The sequence below is a fragment of the Orcinus orca genome, chromosome 10 (genome assembly GCF_937001465.1).
Source record: "Orcinus orca chromosome 10, mOrcOrc1.1, whole genome shotgun sequence".
Classification (NCBI taxonomy): Eukaryota; Metazoa; Chordata; class Mammalia; order Artiodactyla; family Delphinidae; genus Orcinus; species Orcinus orca.
The window spans coordinates 65,643,079-65,662,490 of NC_064568.1; the positions used below are offsets into that span (position 1 = coordinate 65,643,079).

A 19,412-nucleotide genomic window follows, 5' to 3' on the forward strand; every position below is an offset into this window, starting at 1 on the left:
AAAGGGCATTTACAACACAATAATTTCAGGGAAAGTGAGTTTATTGAAGAACTCACAATTCTCTGACCCCAGAATGAAACATGGTGACCCTCCTTTGCTATGATTTCTTGTCATCCTCAAAATAGCCCTGGCACATTAGTTCTTTTTAGTCTCTTTCTTCCTAGAATTTGAGTGTAGCTTAAACTGATTTCAAGCCCCAGCACATAATGCATTGTAATATTGTAAGGTCTCCCAGTTTGTACATTGTCCACAAAGTTGTTCTTCCATTTCTTTGTCCTAAAATTGTTTCTTACAAATTCAGAGTCAGGGGTGTTCTTCATGCTGATCACTTTAATTGGGATGGCTAGTACTTGACATGGGTTTGTAGCAACTGAGGAGAAAAATGTAAGAGCAAATAAAGGGACCAGGGATGGCGAGGTTGCTGGGGAGGAACAAACCATTCTGAGGAAACCGTTTCCACCAAGTCCTTGCTTCCAGCTCTTCATGGATAGAGAACATTGGGCCCCTCTTTTTCCACGGTGTCTACCTTCAGCCAACTCCCCACCCCCACTCCAAGCAGCTAGTTCGTACACACTGCAAGGACGGGAGTAGAGTTCAGGTAGTGTTTTGGTTTATTAGTGTTGTCACAGTGACAGGAACCCCCAGACTAGGAAGAGGAACTCCTACTAGAACCTTTTTCTTACCATTCCCTTCCCCTGGGGCTCAGAGCCTCTAGGCTTTTCCTTTCCCCCTACTTCCAGGCCTTTCCTTGGCCCTTAGCATGTTAGGATGTGGCCAGGAATCAGAAACGGATCCTTTTCCCAGCACTAGCTGTATGCTGCATTCATGGAAAGTGGGAAGCTATACACAGGTATCCGTCTTGGGTACCAAGATTACCAGTTCCCATAGGGCTGGATCTCGGCTGGCTGGTAAACCAGTGGCGCTTCACTGCCCCAGGGTGGTTGGCCATCCTTCTGGATTTTTCCCCAGTGCGGCAACTGCCACCATTCAGGATGGCTCCCCACATCTGGCACGGCCACCATGAGTTCTAGGAGCCAACAGGGCTTCGTCCTCAGAACAGTGCTCGGGCAATCTTCCTCCCTTTGGCCTTGATCCTGGGAAAAGAACCCCCTCCTCCCTCACTTGGGGGAGTTCCCGAGGCAGAAGGGCCACTGGCACGGCCCAGTGTAGCAGTGGAGGGCCGTCGCCGCTGCCGCAGGAGGAAATCGAGTGAAGCTCCATCCATAGCGTAGAAGACGTTAGCCGAGGGGGGGATGGTCAGCTCTGTAGGTTCAGAAAGGGTGTCAAACACAAACACAGTCATTCCCCGCACAACCCCCCGGATGTGGACGCACTCTCCTCCAGAGTCTGTCTGCCCTCCCAGCCTCTGACCTCGCTCCCCTGGGAGCAGCTGCACTAGCTCATACTCTGAAGCCACCGCAGAATCACGATTGTTTTTCTTAAGGACACGACTGATGACACTTGGAGCCTTGTCCTGGCTTGTCACCTGGCAGGACAGTAGACCAAAAGAGCAATCAGTTGGCCATGATGACCTGTGCTTTCCATTTTTCCAACCCTAGCCAGTAATCCCAACCAGAAAAGGTTACCCGCACCCAAACTTTCAAGCGAAGAGGGAAACCCAACATGGTGGCTCCCTGTACTCCATCCGCCAGCCCACATAGTTGCTGGGCTGCTTCCTGTGGGGAAACTGCTATTGGTTCTGAAAATCTAATACAGCCACCCAAAGTTCAAGGTGCACCAGCTAATGCAAAGTAACCTTCAAAAGAAAACATGGTTGCTAAAACCAAAGGTCAATTAAAAGTAAAAACAGGGCTTCCCTGGTGGCGCAGTGGTTGAGAGTCCACCTGCCGATGCAGGGGACACGGGTTCGTGCCCCGGGCCGGGAGGATCCCACATGCCGCGGAGCAGCTAGGCCCGTGAGCCATGGTAGCTGAGCCTGCGCGTCCAGAGCCTGTGCTCCGCAACGGGAGAGGCCACAACAGTGAAAGGCCCGCGTACCGCAAAAAAAAAAAAAAAAAAAAAAAAAAAGTAAAATCATCCTCCCATTTGGCTGTTGACATCTAAGACATCATCTATCTCTAGTCCCTCGGGGCACCATCCTTCACCCCACCTCCCAGCCCACAGCTCCCTCACCAAGATGCTCTTGTAGACACTGCCGTCTTCCCCCAGCTCCATCTGGACTCGGATGATGCGGCAATCAGAGGCCCCTGGCCCAGGCCCCCCTCCCCCATATCCAGGCCCCCTGGAGGCCCCTTCTGCACCCCCACTGAGCGGGGAGCCACAGGAGGCTGAGCGGCGGTGACCTCGAGAAGGCCTCGGGGAGGAGGCTGGGGGAGAGAGGTGGCTGGGGTCAGCGGGACTCTGAAGGGCTGGAGTGCTTTCCAGGGCGGAGTCCAGAGATGAGACAGACGGCCACTTCATGTGCTGGGGACAAACGACACAGGGAACTGGCACGAAGGCAGGGAGGTCAAGGAAGAAGGATTCACGAAGTCAGGGTCAGTGTTGAGGTCAGAGGTCAGGAGCGGAGCTCACCTGGGCCAGCCGGGTCAGCAGTGGAGCGGGGGTTGCAGGCACCTCCTCTGCCCCCACATTCGGCCAGTCCCAGGAGACAAGGGGTGTGGGACCTCCAACAGAACCCAGCACCCTGGAGTGGCAGGACATTGGGAAGGTCAGAGGGAGAAGGACAAGTCCCCAAGAGACCACCCTCCAACCACTGACTCCCTCACTCTGTCCACTGCGAGATGACAAGCGTTGGCCGAAGCACCCGCGGGGCAGGAGGGTCACTGCTACTGGATGGCTCCACCTCACAGGACACCTGATGGCTGGGGATGGGGGCAATGGGCAGAGGTCAGTGCATGACATACTGACCCCCACGCCCAGCCTGAGCCCTGGAGTCCCAACCGCACCCAGCCAGTCACCTCTGGGCCTCTGTCAGTGGCCGGAGCCCCTGTAGCCACCGCTGGATATCGGGGTCAGGTCGGAGGTCATAGCCACGACATTTGTTCTGGAGCTGCCTCAGCTCAGAAAGGACAGCAAACTCCTAGGAAGGAGCCCACAGACTGCAGGTGCCAAAATTCAGGAACCCCTGACTCTGCCCTCCTCTCCCCTTCCTGGGATGTAGCTAGGGACAGCTAGCATCCAGCCCAAATGCTCCCCTCACCTTCCTCCGCTTGTCAAAATTGATGTATCCGTTCTGCAAGGATAAAGGGGATGGGGTGAGGGTCCCAACCCTGCCACAGAGAGAACATCCCCTCTCCCAAACACTCACTTCACTCAGCCTCTCTGACTCCTCTGGCCCTCCCCCTCCTCCCCCTCTCATCCATCATGCCCCAAGACCCCTACCTTACCCTTTAAATAGAACATCATGGGTCAAAATTGTGTCCACTTTACAGTTGAGAAAATTAGAGCTCAGAAAAGATAAGGAACTTGCCCAAGATCCCAGTATTGATTTATTTAGCAAACTATATATGCTTACATCTCAGGCATGTTCTGAGCACTCGCCAAACGTTAATTCATTTAACTCTCATAATAAAAGGTTGATGTAGAGACGTCACTAGTTTCCCATTTACAAATCACTAAGGCACAAGGAGGTTAAACAAACTTGCCGAAGTAACAGAGTCCTGGCAGTGCTTCTGCCTTGCAGCCCCTTCTGGAAGGAGGTCTGTCTGACCCTGAGGCCTACTCATTCCATTATCGCAATGCATACACACACACACACACACACACACACACACACACACACCCCACTGACCTCCAGCTCATCCTTGGAGGCTGCGTCCAGCATCACAAGGTCCTTCAAGAAGGTGCCAAGGTATGGGACCACACCCTGAGATCAGAGGTAAGAGTCAGTCACCCCTGCCATTGATCCAAGGGCCCTCCATCTCTCTGCACTTTCCTATCCCATTGCCTCAGAGAACAAGTTGAATTCTCCTCACGCTGCTGTGCCTCCTCTTCCATCCCTCAGACTGCTTCCACCCCCAACTAGTCACTCACCCCACCCCGGGAGCCAGACCTCAGGGACTTCTTGGAATTTGGCTCCAGAGAAGGCTGCAGCTTCACCTCCTGGTGGTGACAGAACAAGGAGACATGGGGGTGGGGGTGGGGGGGTGGGGGGGATGTCTGGGAATGCTGGGAACAGGCCTCACCTGCAGGAGGAGCTCCCGGCTCTGGGAATAATTATCCTCCTCGGAGAAAATCTGGCAGAGGCTGGAAAAGACTCTGAGGCTGTCCCTGGGGAGCAGGAGGCAGTGGTCTTGAGGAGGGGCCTGGCTCAGTTGCCCCCCTCCCAGCCCTTACCCGACTCCAGTGCCCCATCCTCCCCACCTGGCTGCTTCCCCCCAGGCTGCCCGAAGCCTGTGGATGGGGCTGGATTGCAGGGCCGACACCACAGCATACACTGAAGAGAAGTTTCGGAGCAGACGGCACTCCTGTGGGGTTCACAAGAGGGGGCCGCAGCTGTGGGCCTCTTTCCACACCACAGTCCCTAGTAGGGCCGAGCCTCTCTCTTACCTCTGCCACACGGATCCACTTCTCCAGCAGTCGGGCCCTCTGGGGGGGACGGAGTGGCCGTATGGTCACCTCCCCAGGCCCCTCTCCGGTTGAGGTAGCCCCCAGGACAGAGCTGACCACTGCCCCTGCCACCTTGTTGAACTGTATGACAGTAGCCCGGACAGACGGGCAGAGGTGGGAATGTCCTGGCCGGTCTCTGTGCCCCCACAGGCCCCCCAGGCACTGAGAGGGGACCAGATTGAGAAATAGCTCCTGTGGGGCAGAGGTTAGAGGTTAAAGTTTGTAGTCAAGTGAGGTCAGCCTTCCAATATCGGGGGTGTGAGGATCGCAGGTGGCCAAGGAACCAGAGGGGCACAGGGTTTGAAGGGTAACAATCAAGAGGAAAGGGGGCAAGGCCAACACTGGGTGGGCGAAGGAGACTGGGAGCTGCATCAGGAAGGACTGGAAGCACGCTAAGGATCTGGGGTCAGGGACAGGTTAGTAGGGGGCAGGGGGCAGGGGGGTCAGAGGTCAAGGTCTCACCGCATCTAGCAGGGTCAGCTGTTCGGCCAAGTGGTCAGCGAGGAACACCAGGACATCCGTGGGGTCAGCAGGGGGATCGCCGGGGAGGGCCAGGGGCTTAGGAAGTTCGGGGGTCTGGGGGTCCACCCGGGACCGGAGGTTGCGGATGAGGTCAGCGCCGCCCCCCCCAACACCCTCCCCTGCTGCATACCCTGTCCGAAGCAAGAAGCTCTCAAGCCGGTCAATCTGACCCTTGACCTCAGAGTCAAAATCCTCAGGGTGAGAGGCCAGCCAGGTTGACAGTACAGAGATGGCTACCCTGGGAGAAGTGGAATCCGCCAGGGGTCAGATGTCAGGCTGCAGCCTGGGCGGAGGGAACTGTGAGGTTAAGAATCAGGGGTCACTCACCCTTTTGTCCTCTCTAGCTCATCAGTAGGATGAGATTCAAGGGCTTCCAGCCTGGGGAGTGGAAGAGATTCTATCTGTCCATTTTTTCCAAAATGCTAGTGGCTTTGACTATTTGGGCGGGATATTCCGGCTTTAGAAAGTCCAGACATGTCAATGACCCTTGGCCCCTTATGACCCTGACCTGTCAGCCATAAGCCCTAGCAGGGCAGGCGTGGAGGTGAAGGCCCGGTGAGTAGCCAGGAAGGCTGCCGTGAAGGTCACGTCAGTCCCTGATGTCCGGGTGTCCAGCAGGTGTCTGACCAGGGCCTCCAGAGTGCCAGCTCGGAGCCTCCGGAAGGAACGCGGGGGAGGCCTCGGGGCCTGGGGGAGACAGAGGGCCAGTCACTGACCCTTTTTTCAACTCTGCCCCTAGATATCTGGGGGAAATCCCAGACCTAGGAGATGATCCCGGCTCACTGTATTAAGATTCAGAGAGGGCAAAAGACTTGACCTAAGTCACACAGCAGAGTGCAGTCTGCAAACTTCCAACCTGGCACTCTGGCCAGAAAGTTGGCCGGAGGAAGGGGAACTGGGAGGTGGAGGGTCAGAGGTGTGAAGTCAAAGTTATGATCTCACCAAGGGATCAACAGACCGATACTGGCGACTTGTGACAGTAAAGGTGGCACCATCCTCCTCCTCGTCCCAGACAGACACAGGGGCCTGGAGGAGCAAGGAAGGGGAGGTCAGACAGTTCCCCACCATACCCCACTGCCCAACCCTCAGCCCCAGGCCCTACTCCTCCCTCTGTACCCCTCACCTGTTGCGGCGGGGGACAGTACCAGCGAGTACGAGGGGTGGGGGGGACTGGTGACCCCAGGTCTCCCCCACTGGGGCCCAGACAGCCCCCCGCAAGCCGCCTCAGGGCCCGGTGGAGTCTAGGGGTTTGCCGTGGGGGGCTGGATGGAATGCAGGAACCCTGGTCCTGGAGACCGCTGTAGCCCCTTCCCCCCAGAGCTGAACCCCAGAACAGCGGAGAATCAAGGTGCAAAGGGTAGGAGACGGGAAGCGAGAGAGGCAGAAAGCCTGAGGCAGAGACCTTGAGAAGCTGAAACCTCAGTCACAGGCACAGCCGCATGCTCCGCCCTCCCCCGCAGGAACTGACCAAGCCCAAAGAGTTAGTCCTTCCCCTTAGCCCCCTTTCCCCGGGTCCCTCAGCCCTGGAGACCCCCCTCGAGGTGGCGGCTCTGATCCCAGTACAGGAAGAAGGGGAAGTGGGGATGATGTGGGGGAAAGACTCAGAGTGTCATGTGACCCAGCCCCTCCCCCAACCGATCCCGAAAAACCAGCCCTGCTAGTCACCCAGCCCTCACCCAGACTCTGGACCCAGGAGTCCAAAGCCTCGGGGCCTCAAATCCAACTTTTGGCGCCTCCCGAGGCCCCAGTCATACTCCTGGCCACCGCCATTAGTCCCGGAGAAAAGCAGGTGACCACCCGCCACTCAGCCCGGGATGGTCCCTCCAAGGTCCAAGAACCTTGGCTTCGCGCCTCCACCGAGAGCCCGGCAGGAGAGGGGGGAGGGGTCACGAAGTCAAAGGGTTCCCTCCCCAATCCCGGAATCAGAGGAGCGGGTTACTGTGGAAACAAACCCCTCCCCGCCAAACAAAAACAGGGAGGGAGACAGGGACCTAGACACCAAGCCCAGAGAGACGGGCACACTCGGGCACAGGCGGAGAGGGCCAGAGACCCGCAGGACAGCCAGCCAGACGCTCCTGGCAGGAACAGGGCAGGTTCCTGCGGGCAGGTCCTGAGTCACACTGCGGCACAGAACCACAGAAACGCCGGGACTCCCCGCAGCGGGGAGACAGGCAGACACCAGCGAGAGGCGCGGAAGTAGCTGAGGCAGGAAGAGATGAAGGGACACAGACACCAAAAGGTGGAGAGTCTCAGAAATATACACGCCCCCTACCTCCCACCTCCCGCGTCTCACCTCGTCGTCTTCTTCTTCCTCCTCCTCCTCCTCCTCCTCCTCCTGCCCCCCGCCCACGCCCCGGCCACCTGGGCCCCCACCCTCTTCGGGGTCTCGACTCCGGAAGCTGCTCAGCACGACTCCCCCGGGGGGGCTCGTGTCCCAAAACAGCCGCAGGGGCCGCGGGAGCATGGCCGAGTGAAGGAATCAGCGGGGTCGGGCCATGGGGGCGCCTGGGGAGAGACAGGAGGGGTCAGGTGGAGAGTCAGGTGGGCGCGGGGGATCCGGAGGGGAGGTAAGCGGGTGGGTTCTAGGTAACCGGATGGGAGTCCTGCAGGGAGGCTGGGCGGGGGGAAAGGAGGGATACAGGGGTGGAATATGGGGGGCCTTGCATTTTGGGGATGAGGGGGTCACGAGTACGGGAACGGGCAGGGTCACAGGGTGCTCTGGCTCTAACCTGCTCAGGAGGGGTGGGGGCAGCGAGGGTCCCGGGCCGCTGTTCCCGTAGGTCTCCGGCCCCTGATCAAGTTCCCGGACCGAGTCCCTTCCCTGGCTTTTCCGCACCCCCTTGTACCCCACCCCCTCGCCAGACTCCCGGGCCCTCCCGCCCTTTCCGCTCCCCCCACGTCCGCCCGCTCCGCGAGCAGGAGCCAAAAAGGGAAGGAAGTGAGGACAGGAGCCAGGGCCGCGGACGAGAGGAGCGCTAGACACTCAGGGGCCGGGACCCAGGAGCCCGGGTCTCCAGCTCCGCTGTCCTCGGGCCCCCCGGACTCGGGGATCCTGGAACCCAAGTCGCCCCGCACTTAACTGATATAAAGATTTCAGTCTCCAGCCCCCGGGGAAGGGCAGGAGCCAAATTTGACATTCCTCTCCCCTAACACAACCACTAGGCTAAAACTCCCGCGGGAAGCGTTTTAGGCGGGGACGGACACAGTTACTCCAGCCCGCGGGGTTCCACTCCCACCCCCACCCGCGCGTGTAGCGGGCCGAAATCCACTCCGGCTTTTCCTGAGAGCCCTGGGTTCCCGCCCCCTCGGAAAGGGGCGGAGCAGGAAGCCGCCACGTCCGGTTAGGGACTCGGCGCTCGGGGGTTTCCGACGCCAGGGCCTGGATCTCGGTTCACGTACTGTCACCCCTCTAGGGCCGGCTTCTTCAGGGCGTCCTGTCCGCCATTAGTGGCGCCCGACCCCAATCAGTTTCGAAGGGGGATTGGGTGCAGCCGAGGCATTTGAGAGGCGGGGTCGTTGGAAGGAACCACACGCGATTGGAAGTGTTCTCGCGCTTGCAAAGGGGATCCCTGGGGAAGAACTAAGGCACCCGTTGGAAGCACTGAACAAGTTTATTCCCATACGATTAGACCCGCTCCCCGCGTCAGTCTGGCCGACCGTCCTGACCTTCGGAGGTCCCTAGGCCGAGCCGCTGCTTCCTTCCTCCAATAGTTATTTGATCCAACACCTGCTTTTGAATTCTTAGGACGCAAAAAGACTAACTTCTTATATTGAGCGCCCTCCAGCGGGCGCCAGGCCCTGTGCCGGCGCGGGGGATACACCAGGGGACGGACAGGCTCATCCTCGCCTTCGAGGAGACGACAGTCCGGGCAGGGAAACAAGCATTTAACAACGACTCGCACAATCACTTAAATACAACCGTGGTGAACCGCACAAGAGGGACACGCGGCGATCTGAGGGAATGACAAGGCTGACCTGGTCTGGAGCCCAGGAAGGGCGAGGATGGACCAGGCAGAGGGAACAGCGCTCTGGGACCCAGGGAGGGTGGGAGGCTATTGAAGAAAAGGATCAGCCGTAGGTGTGATAAGCATTGAGAAGAGGGCCGGAGAGAGCACGAGGCGGGCTTGAAGAGGTAAGCAGTGGCTGGAGCGCAGGGATACACAAGCCAGGACAAGAAGAATGGATTTTGCCTCTCGAGCACCCGTTTCTGTCCCAGAGGTCCCTGAGACTATTTCAGGGGGTATGCGAAGTTTGGGCTATTTTCATAACAATCGCAAACTGTTATTTGCCTTTTCATTCTCATTCTCTAAAAAACGTACAGTGTTTTCCTGAAGCTACATGACGTGTATTGACATCGTCCCCACAGCTAATGGAACGTGTGCTTGTGTCTTTCTGTGTATTAAATTGTTCTCAGTTTTAAGTTCTAGTACAATAAATATCTATAGTTTATAACCCACATAAGCAAAAGCTCTGTAGGGTCCTTGATAATTTTTAAGAGGTCCTGAGAACAAAAATTTTGATAACTGCTGCTCTAGAGCCCTAAGAAGGTGAATGTCTTTTGTCTTTTCAGAAAGCAGCTGCTCACTGGAGAGAGACTGGAGGGGGCACGAACCAAGGGTATACAATTTGGGGGAGTTACTACAGTGGCTCAGACCAGAGATGATGGTGGCTTCCCCAGGATGGTGGTGAGTTGGCCTCACTGTGTTTTCTGGAAGAGAAGTAAAAAGGAGGTGAGGAATTCGGGGCAGGGTGAAGTGCTCATGGTCAATCCAGAGACAAATGAACATCATGGGCACAGAGGATGGCAGATGATAGAGGCTAACATTTTCTATGTTTTAAGCCTGGCACTGTGCCAAGTGCTTTTGCTCCTGCATCTTCCAGAGGAGATGCCCTTTCTCTTTTAATCATTCCAAGAGCCCTCTGAGGCTCTGCTGGCCGGAAGGGTAGCCACCACCCACTTGTGTCTGTTGAGCATTTGAAATGTGGCTAGTCCAAATTCAGGTGTGCTGCCAGTTTAAAATAAACTCCTGTTTTTGAGGACTTAGAATGGAAAAAACACTATAATTTCTTATACTGATGACATGTTGCCACGATAACATTTTGGATATATTAGATATCTCTTTACCTTTTTAAAGCAGTCCCTAGATTATATATTTAAATTTACGTATGTGGTTTGCATTATAATTCTATTGGACAGCACTACCTAAGCAGTTTTTTTCCCCCTACACCCAAGGAAACTGAGGTGTAGCATGTTTGAGATAGCAGGATTTAATGCAGGTCTGTGTGAATTCCAAGTCTGGGTTCTGCCCACCAAGCCAGCAGCCTCCCTCCTGGATGAGGAGTTGGGCAGAGGGGATAAAATGAGAAGGGAAAAATAAAGGAAGGTAGAGTGTTGTTACCTTTTCCACTGAATCCTTGGAAGTTGCCAGGTAGGCAGCTGTGGAGAGAAATTTAGAAGGGATGGGATGGGGCAGTAGAAGGGCAGAGGGATGGGTGTCAGACTTCTGGGAGGAGGAAGAGAATGTCTGCCAGTCAAGGGTCCCAGCCTGGGTGGGACTTACACTCACCGGCCCAGCCCAGCACGTTGATGAGCCCAAGGAGGAGAAAGGCAGACAGGAAGAGGCCTACGCCATCCTCCAGAGAGGGCCCAGAGAGACCTGGCAGGCAGAAGGAGCAAGAATGAGTCTGAAATTCCCAGGCACCTCTCCCCACACCCCTCCCCATTTCTCCATATTTCAGGCTCTTACCAGCTACCTGCAGGGTTACCTCGGCGCTGCGCCCCAAGGCGGGCAGGCTGGGGTGGTGGACACGACAGGCATAGCGTGCCCCATGCTGCCCGGTGGTGACTGGGGGTGGCTGCAGGTGTGCAGAGAGGCTCACGGAGCCATCTGAGTGATGGCTTAGGGCGGAGAGCCATCTCTGCCCCTCGGCCTTCTGAAAGCGACCCTCTGGGCCACCCCAGAGCTCCCACTCCACCTCCAGGCCCTCGGAGGGGTAGAAGTGGGACACGAGGCAGAGCAGCTCCGGGGGTGCCTCCCTGGGGGCAGCCCATATAAGAGGTGCTGGTGTCAGGGTCACCTTGGGGGGCTCTGGGGAGAGAGTAAGAAAGCAGCATGAGGGAATCAATCTACACCGTCCTCTCTCAGAGGCCCTCAGTGTGCCCTCTGGCTTCCCCAATACTGAGGGGTTCGGGTTTTCTCCTCCCAGGATGGGGAACCTGCCATCTCTCCATTGGTGTTTCACAGGAATCTCCATGCCAAAGCCCCCATTCTCAGGGACCCCTACTCCCTCAGATTTGGGAACCTTCATCCCAAAGCCGCTCAGATTCCCAGGGACCCTCTACCCATTGCCCCCCTGACTCTCAGGGACCCCCAATCTGTCTCCCTCTACTCACCCAGCACCCTTTTCTCCACCATCCTTCCCCCATCATGGTGTCCCCATAATCCCAGTGATCACCCTCTACCCACAGAGACCCCTGTCCCCTCACTCACTCTGTACGGCAAGCTCCAGGGTGGTCTGCCCTTGTAGGTATGGCAGGTGTACAGTAGCCAGATAGGTGCCCTCCTGGAAGGGCTGCACTGCAGGCAGCCAGAAGGTCCCATTTCCGGTCCACGGCCCCAAGGGCTCATCATCATCCCAAGCAGCAAATGCCACCGCCCCCTCTCGGGCAGCTGGCATTTGCCCACTCAGCCCAGGAGTTGCAGCCAGCATCAGGTGCCCCTTACCCAGGTGCTGGCGTCGCCATTCCAGCCCAAAGGGAGGGGGACCTGGGGCCAGAGAGGTAGCAGCCTTGGGGGTGGGGGGCGAGTAGGCGAAGCTCAGGTCCAGCAGGGCATCTTGTCCCAATCGGATGCGAGGGGTGGGGGTGTGAGTGAGGACAGTCAGCACAGCTGAGGAAGATGAGGAGAGGAAGGTGGGGAGGGGGAGAGGAAGAAAGAGAATAAAATAGAGAAATGGAGTTACGGGGGGGACTCGACTCTAATTTACCCACCCCTCTGACGACACCTCCTTTCTGACACCATCTTCCAGCCCTCCCTGCAAATCCCCTTTGCCCTGGGACTGGGTGGGACCCAGTGAGACTCAGAGTGAGCAGAGAGGTCTCACGGTGAATAGAGGCAGTGAGTGGGTACAGCCCTTGAAGGCTGCTCGGAACACACAGCCCATGCTGCACCAGCTCTGGGGTCAGCGGGATCTGAGTGTGCCCTGACACAACCTGAACCAGCCCACCAGCCTCCACGCCCACCTTTGAAGAGCCAGGCCCTTCTTGGTTTGCTGGTGAAGAAGTGATGATTCATGACTGTCAACCCTATGGTGCTATGCAGAGTATTTACTGACTCTGGAAGGTTCTGGCTCTAGACTAGACCTGAACACAGACATCTGTGATCTACTGAGGCAGTATATGCTGGTTGAGTGCCTGGAGCCTGGCTGCCCTGGTTAATCCCCACTCTGCAGCTATTTATATGGCCTTGGAACAGTTACTTTACTCTTCACTTTCTGAATCTCCTAAATAGGGATAATAATGATGATAGTACCTATCCCATGAGGTTGTAGTGAAGGTTAAATCATTTAACACCTGCTACTCAGACATATGCAGTTCCTGATTCTGGATAACAAAGACATCTATATATGAAAGCTGCTTAGAACAGTGCCTGGAACACAGTATGACTACAAAAGTGTTTGCTGTGATTACAGCCAACCATCTGCCAGACAAATGTAACGTGCCCCAACTCAATAGCATCTCTAGAACATTTCCCCACTCGGCTCCAATGCCCATCTTACCTGCCTTGACCAATGATCACCACCAGCCCCCAGGCGCTAAAGGCAAGCATTTGGAGTCCCTAAGACTCCTTCTTCTAATTAATTCATTCAACTAATATTTATTGAGCACCTAGGATGTTCACGGTTGACGAGAGTGGTAAACAAGACAGGCAGCCCCTGCCTTCAAATTGTGTAGGAGACAGATTGCCAAATATAATGTGCTATGTGCTCTCCCCACCAGGCCCTAATTCTGTCTCCCAAATAGATCTTACATGTTTCCTACTCAAGTTCTTATCAATATACATTTGGACAATTACAACAGCCTCCTCTCAGGTCTCCCTATCCTCTATCAGTATCTCTCTCCCTTTCATTTCATCCTCCACACTGAAACCAAATAGCGTGGCTACAAGTCTGATCTGGGCACTTGCCTGTTTAAAAATCCCAGCTACCTAGGAAGCCAGCAACTAAAGGCACACACTGGAGCTAGATGGCCCGGGTTCAACTCCTAGCCCTGCTTCTTACAAGTTGTGTGTCCCTGGGCAAATTACCTAACTGCTCTGTGTCTCATATATCTTCATCTGTGACATGGGAATAACATCAGTACCTAGTTCTTACGGTTGTTGAGAGGAATAAATAAGATTATGCCTATAAAGTGCTTAGAACAGGAGCTGGCATATAGAAAATGCTTAGCTGTTACTATTTTCATTACTGTCATCATCATCATGATGGACTTGCTGGGTATCTTGGGAAAAGGACTTAATCTCTATTTTCCCCATTAGTCCAATGATCTAATCCTTGCCACCTTTTGTAGGAATCAAGTAAAATAACAGGCTTTTGGAAAAATGGCACACACACACACACACACACACATACACACACACACACACACAAAACTCCTGATGGTTCACTATCATTTATAAACTCCAGCTTTCACAGTACTTGGTAATCCAGCCCCCAACCCATCTTTCCAGACTTCTCTTGCACCCTAAGAACCAGCCACATAGAATCCCTTTCTTGCGACCAGCAGAAACTCTAGTCACTGGGCTTTTCTTTGCTTTGGTTCCTTCGGTTTCTAATGTCCCTCCCCCATTTTCTCCAATATCTAACTACTTCATGTCCTTCAGATCTGTTCCACTGCCAGAAATGTCTGGGTCTTCCAGGTAGAAGTAATTTTTTTCTCTTGTGGTTATTTTTTTATTTTTTTTTTCTTTTGCGGTACGCGGGCCTCTCACTGCTGTGGCCTCTCCCGTTGCAGAGCACAGGCTCCGGACGCGCAGGCTCAGCGGCCATGGCTCACGGGCCTAGCCGCTCCGCGGCATGTGGGATCTTCCCGGACCGGGGCATGAACCCGTGTCCCCTGCATCGGCAGGCGGACTCTCAACCACTGCGCCACCAAGGAAGCCTCTGTGGTTATTTTTATGTAATTTTTTTTTCTTTTTTCTTCTTTTGGCCATGCCACGGGGCTTACGGGATCTTAACTCCCCAACCAGAGATTGAACCCCAGGCCCTCAACAGTGAAAGAGCAGAGTCCTAACCACTAGACTGACAGGGAATTCCCTATTTTTTTTTTTTTTTTTTGCGTTATGCGGGCCTCTCACTGTTGTGGCCTCTCCCATTGCGGAGCACAGACTCCGGACGCGCAGGCTCAGCGGCCCAGCCACTCCACATGTGGGATCCTCCCGGACCGGGGCACGAACCCGTGTCCCCTGCATCGGCAGGCGGACTCTCAACCACTGCGCCACCGGGGAAGCCCCCCCTTTTTTTGTGTAATTTTCAATCCTAGCTTCTAAGGCCTATAAGTTTAAACTTCTCTGAACTTCATGGGATTGTTTTTGTTCAATAGAGTAAAAAAAAGTAAGCAATTTCATTTAGTTTATTAAAATCCAAAAATACAGTTTTGAATTGTAAGAATCAATCTGTAGGATTAATAAACAAAACCTAAAGGTTTTACAGTTCAACCTTAAGCTAACAGTGCTCTTTAATATGGGATTATGAAGCAATTTTAGACCTGCATCCCACAACCTGGACTCTGTAAAAATACAAATGTAAACACAACAGGGCCAGAACCTGTTGGTAAGGAAATTTCTACCTGTTTTGCAGCTTGTATTATATAGGCTTATGCTTTTCTGTTAAAAAGTGAATGGTAAAAACTATTATAAAATATTACTGGGGCTTCCCTGGTGGCGCAGTGATTGAGAGTCCACCTGCCGATGCAGGGGACATGGATTCGTGCCCCGGTCCGGGAAGATCCCACATGCTGCGGAGTGGCTGGGCCCGTGAGCCATGGCCGCTGAGCCTGCGCATCTGGAGCCTGTGCTCCGCAACGGGAGAGGCCACAGCAGTGAGAGGCCCGCGTACTATATATATATATATATATATATATATATATAACTGAAAAAATTTAAACCCAAATCTAATCAAGCCTCTAGTTCTAACTACCAATTTATAGGAAATATGGAGGGAAAAGGAACAAAGGAAATGACAGGATGAGGAAACAATTGGCCAAATATAGAATGTGGGAACTTCTACAGAACAAATGACAAATCAATAGCATTTAAAGGGGTGGGGCAATTACAAATAAAAGAGACTTAAGAGACAAAACTGGGACCTCCCTGGTGGCGCAGTGGTTAAGAATTCGCCTGTCAATTCAGGGGACAAGGATTCGATCCCTGGTCCAGGAAGATCCCACATGCCACGGAGCAACTAAGCCCATGTGCCACAACTACTGAACCTGCACTCTAGAGACCGTGAGCCACAACTACTGAAGCCCACGTGCCTAGAGCCCATGCTCCACAAGAGAAGCCACCGCAACGAGAAGCCCGCACACCGCAATGAAGAGTAGCCCCCACTCACTGCAACTAGAGAAAGCCCGCATGCAGCAACGAAGACCCAAGGCAACCAAAAATAAATAAATTTTTTAAAAAAGAGAGACAAAACTGTTATAGACTGAATGTCTGTGGTTCTCCCTCCCCCAACCCCCCCAATTCAAATGTTGAAGCCTTAACCCACAATGTGGCTGTATTTGGAGATAGGGACTAGGAGGAGGTGATAAAGTTAATGAGGTCATAAAGGTAGGCCCTAACCTGATAGAGCTGGTGCCCTTATAAGAAGAGGAAGAAACACCGCAGCTCTCTCTCTCCCCTCCACGTGGGGACACAGCCAGAAGGCAGCCATCTGTAACCACAAGGGGAGAGTTCTCACCAGACAACAGCCCTGCTAGCACCTTGATCTTGGACTTGATCTTGGACTTCTAGCCTCCAAAACTGAGAAAATAAATTCCTGTTGTTTAAGCCCCCTGGTTTATGATATTTTGTTTTGGCAGCCCAAGCAGCTGCAACAACCAAATAGAATATATAGACCTCTTTTTTATCCTGACTGAAGCAAACAGACTGTAAAATAACATCATTGAGACAATCGGGAGAAATTTAATATGAGCCAGGAGTTAAATGATACTAAGGAATTATTGTTTGTTTTGTTAGGTATGATAATGCTATTGTGTGTGGGGGGGTTGTTAAAGTCCTTATATGATAGAGATGCTTACTGAAGTACTTATGAGTAAAATAATACGATGGGATATACTTAAAAATACTTCCAAAAAAGAACAGAAGTTTGGGGGAGGATAGGTAAAACAATTTGGTAAAATGTAATAACTATACAAGTAGATAATGGGTATATGGGGGGTTCATTTTACTGTTCTCTACTTTAGTGTGTCATTGAAACTTTCTATAACAATTTTAAAAGAACGATGAGAATTAAATACTATACACACATGTATATTACAAAAGTATATTTCTCAAGAAACATTTTAGAGTATTTGACAACTAATTTGGTAAGAAATGAAGTATAAATGCATACTAGCAAAATTACTGATGATCTGTGACCCTGGAAAGAGTTCATTTTTAACTTTACATTGAAACAACAACTTTCACATTCTTAAATCCCTAATCAAGTAGGAATGCTTGAAAAGGAGGGCTGAACACAGCAACTAGTTTTCACCCCTGGTGGTGGGTGAGATGCAATAATTTTCTCTCCTGGGCACACGCCCATGGCTCCCTATCTGCACTTCTTTTACGGTCCAAGTCACTTTCTACTCTACAATTACCCAAGACAAATCTGATGGGAACCTTCCTGAGAGTAGACTCTACATCCGATCACCTTTGTGACCCTTAAAAGTAACCAAGGCCACCCAGAGGTTCTGATTTAATTCATCTGGAGTAAAACTCAGATTTCAGTATAACCTCCAAAAGGATTCTTATTTGCAGCCTGGACTGAGAACTACTGGGCCCTAATTTATTCTTGGTGATAATAAATATTTAATCAGTGAATAAATTAACAAAGTGTCTCGCTTGATTTTTACAACAATGGGAAGGCAGATGGGAAATAACCATCCACATTTTACAGTTGGAAAAGCATATTCAGAGAGAAAAGGACATTCTCACCCCACCTTGTGAAGCCAACAGCCTGGGAAATATTCCTACCCACTAGAGAGAGCTACTGTCCCCACAAGGAGCAGTTTGCCTCTGCCCCTGCCCACAGCGAGGTCTGGGGACTAAGAATGGAGGTGTAGGCAGATGTGAGGGTTTCAGGGTGGGTGCTGAGCCCCGTGGGTGATTCTCTCTCAGTGATGAGGGTGGCAGGGAGAAGGTACTGGGGAAGGGAGGGTGTAGGGCTCGGCTGGGGTTGACCAGCCGGTCAGGCTGTATTGTTTCCATAAAATCGCACAAGACTGAAGGAAGCCGAGGACTCTGTTAATATCCTACCTACCCTCTCGAGAAGACCTCCGAGAAATCCCAAATCCCGGTCATATCTTCCCCATTCTTGCTTTATCGGCCCACTCCCTCCCTGCGCCCCAGCCCAGCAAGGTGCCCGACCCCTGGGCCTCAAACTGCGTCACACAATGCAGTAAGTGGCCCTTGCAGCGGGAACCATTAGATCTGCCGCTTCCCTTCCACGCACTCAAGCCCACCATTCGGTGACCACAGAGTCAGGGCATCATCACGCGCCATAGGGAAGGGTCTGTCAAGGGAGGTCGACGCGCTAGAGCTCAAGAGCCTGCGCTTTGCTGGTTGCCGCAGTGCCGGATGTGGGCGCGGGTGGGGCGCGAAGGCTGTTTTTTTAAACTGGGTGAACCGCAAATGTGGGGGAGCCTAGCAAGATCTAGGAGGAAAGGTGCAAAAGTTCCTGTTTCTGAGACCCTCCCAACTCTGTCGCCTAGCGAGTTTCTTAAGGTCGGGTGTCAGGAACCCCCGCCTGGCTCCAAAGCCCCGCCCCAAACCGCACTTTTGTTTAAACTAGGCTGGGACTAGAAGAACCGGTAGAGACATCTTAACTTCAGCTGAACTGCCTCGATTTATAAATAAAGAAACTGAGACCCGACTAGGGAAATGACTCGCTCAAGTCCACATAGCGAGTTAACGGCTGATCTGGACCCTTAGAATCTACCCGTTTATCTCTACTTCCCCTCGGTAGCTACCTGTTGCCATGGTGATGAGAGCAGGCTCCGGCTGAGGCTCGGACTGTGGTCGAAGGAGGCTGGAGAGGCTGAGGACCGGGCTGGACATGCTGACCATGAGCCACCTCCCATCCAGGGCCCGCGGGCAGCTCTGCTCCGGGGTCAAGCCGCTGAGCCAGATCGCCGAGGCAGGAAGCGGGACGTAGTGGCTCATTTCGCAGCGTGGCGCGGGGGCGTCCCGCGGGTATCGCCTGAAGGCGGCCAGGAGGGTGCCCGCGGGGTCTGTGAGCACAGAGAGAGAAGTTGCTGCAGTAGAATCTCCGCCAGGAAAGGGGAGGGGAGAGCAGCGTCCAGGGAATTTTAAAGGTACAGACTACCCGGTAGCGAGAGATTTAAAAGTGATCCAGTTTCATTTTACAGAGGGGGAAACTGAGGCCCGAGGTCACTGTGAGACCTAAAGAGCAGGGGGTTTCGGTGGAGGCGACAGAGTTGGGAGCGAGTCCAGCATGACTCACCATGCACTTTGAGGTAGCGCTCTGGGTCGAGGTCCGGCCGGGGAGGTGGGCTCTCCGAGCTCTGGCGCAGCAGCAGTGCAGAGGGTTTCTTGGACAACCGGCCCCCGCCCGCATCCTCCACGAACCAGCACTCTATCACTGCGGGTCCCGCCGAGACGACGGTCGCCGTGCCTGGGGGGTATGGGCGCGAGTGAGGGGACGGCCCCAACGTCAGGTGACCCGACCTCCTCCACCCCACCCCCAGACGTGGTGGCAGTCACCTCCCACCGCTTCCCTAGGCTAAGAGTCGCGGGGTTCGCTCACCCAGAGCCACAGCGAGGAGCAGGGACAGAAGCTTCATGGCGCCGCGATCTTCTCAGCTCCGAAGCCGGCTTTCCCCCTTTAACTTTCACTTTCACTTTCCTCCAAAGGCCGGCAGGAGGGGCGGAGGAAATCTCCGCTCCGGCTAGGGGAGGGCTCGGGGGAGGCAGGTGCTTCCTCCGCCGGCTGGGCAGGGATCCCGGAACATCCTCTCCAGTTCTGATCTGGGGAACTCAGCCCCGCCCAGCCCTCCTGAACCACCCAGCACCACAGAGTCCGGGAGCCTTCCCACACCA

General features: G+C 53.9%; 2 protein-coding genes across 5 annotated transcripts; both read right to left on the bottom strand.

Moving 5' to 3' along the window:
- Positions 1-310: 310 nt before the first annotated feature.
- RGL2 (ral guanine nucleotide dissociation stimulator like 2) lies at positions 311-8,538 on the bottom strand. Of its 2 annotated transcripts, none has more exons than XM_004267738.3 (18): positions 7,821-8,538; positions 7,385-7,596; positions 6,034-6,117; positions 5,600-5,778; positions 5,419-5,469; positions 5,032-5,329; positions 4,510-4,761; positions 4,324-4,427; positions 4,146-4,230; positions 3,994-4,062; positions 3,752-3,826; positions 3,161-3,193; positions 2,919-3,040; positions 2,727-2,822; positions 2,533-2,644; positions 2,134-2,424; positions 1,372-1,486; positions 311-1,263 (listed from the first exon to the last, which is right to left on the bottom strand). In XM_004267738.3, exons 2-18 carry the CDS (start codon positions 7,553-7,555, stop codon positions 1,052-1,054), a joined length of 2,349 nt encoding a protein of 782 aa, XP_004267786.1. In that variant the 5' UTR covers positions 7,556-7,596; positions 7,821-8,538; the 3' UTR covers positions 311-1,051. The 2 variants fall into 2 exon arrangements, with proteins under 2 accessions (XP_004267786.1, XP_033280147.1); XM_033424256.2 differs by having other exon boundaries at positions 1,082-1,263; positions 1,407-1,486.
- Positions 8,539-8,683: 145 nt separating this feature from the next.
- Positions 8,684-19,391, bottom strand: TAPBP (TAP binding protein). 3 transcript variants are annotated; one of them, XM_004267737.4, is made up of 8 exons: positions 19,120-19,391; positions 18,817-18,987; positions 18,323-18,583; positions 11,583-11,981; positions 10,839-11,180; positions 10,659-10,748; positions 10,491-10,528; positions 8,684-9,799 (listed from the first exon to the last, which is right to left on the bottom strand). In XM_004267737.4, the coding sequence occupies exons 1-8, from the start codon at positions 19,154-19,156 to the stop codon at positions 9,788-9,790; spliced, it is 1,350 nt and encodes a 449-aa protein (XP_004267785.1). In that variant the 5' UTR covers positions 19,157-19,391; the 3' UTR covers positions 8,684-9,787. The 3 variants fall into 3 exon arrangements, with proteins under 3 accessions (XP_004267785.1, XP_012387772.1, XP_033280153.1); XM_012532318.3 differs by having other exon boundaries at positions 10,653-10,748; XM_033424262.2 differs by lacking the exon at positions 10,659-10,748.
- Positions 19,392-19,412: the final 21 nt, after the last annotated feature.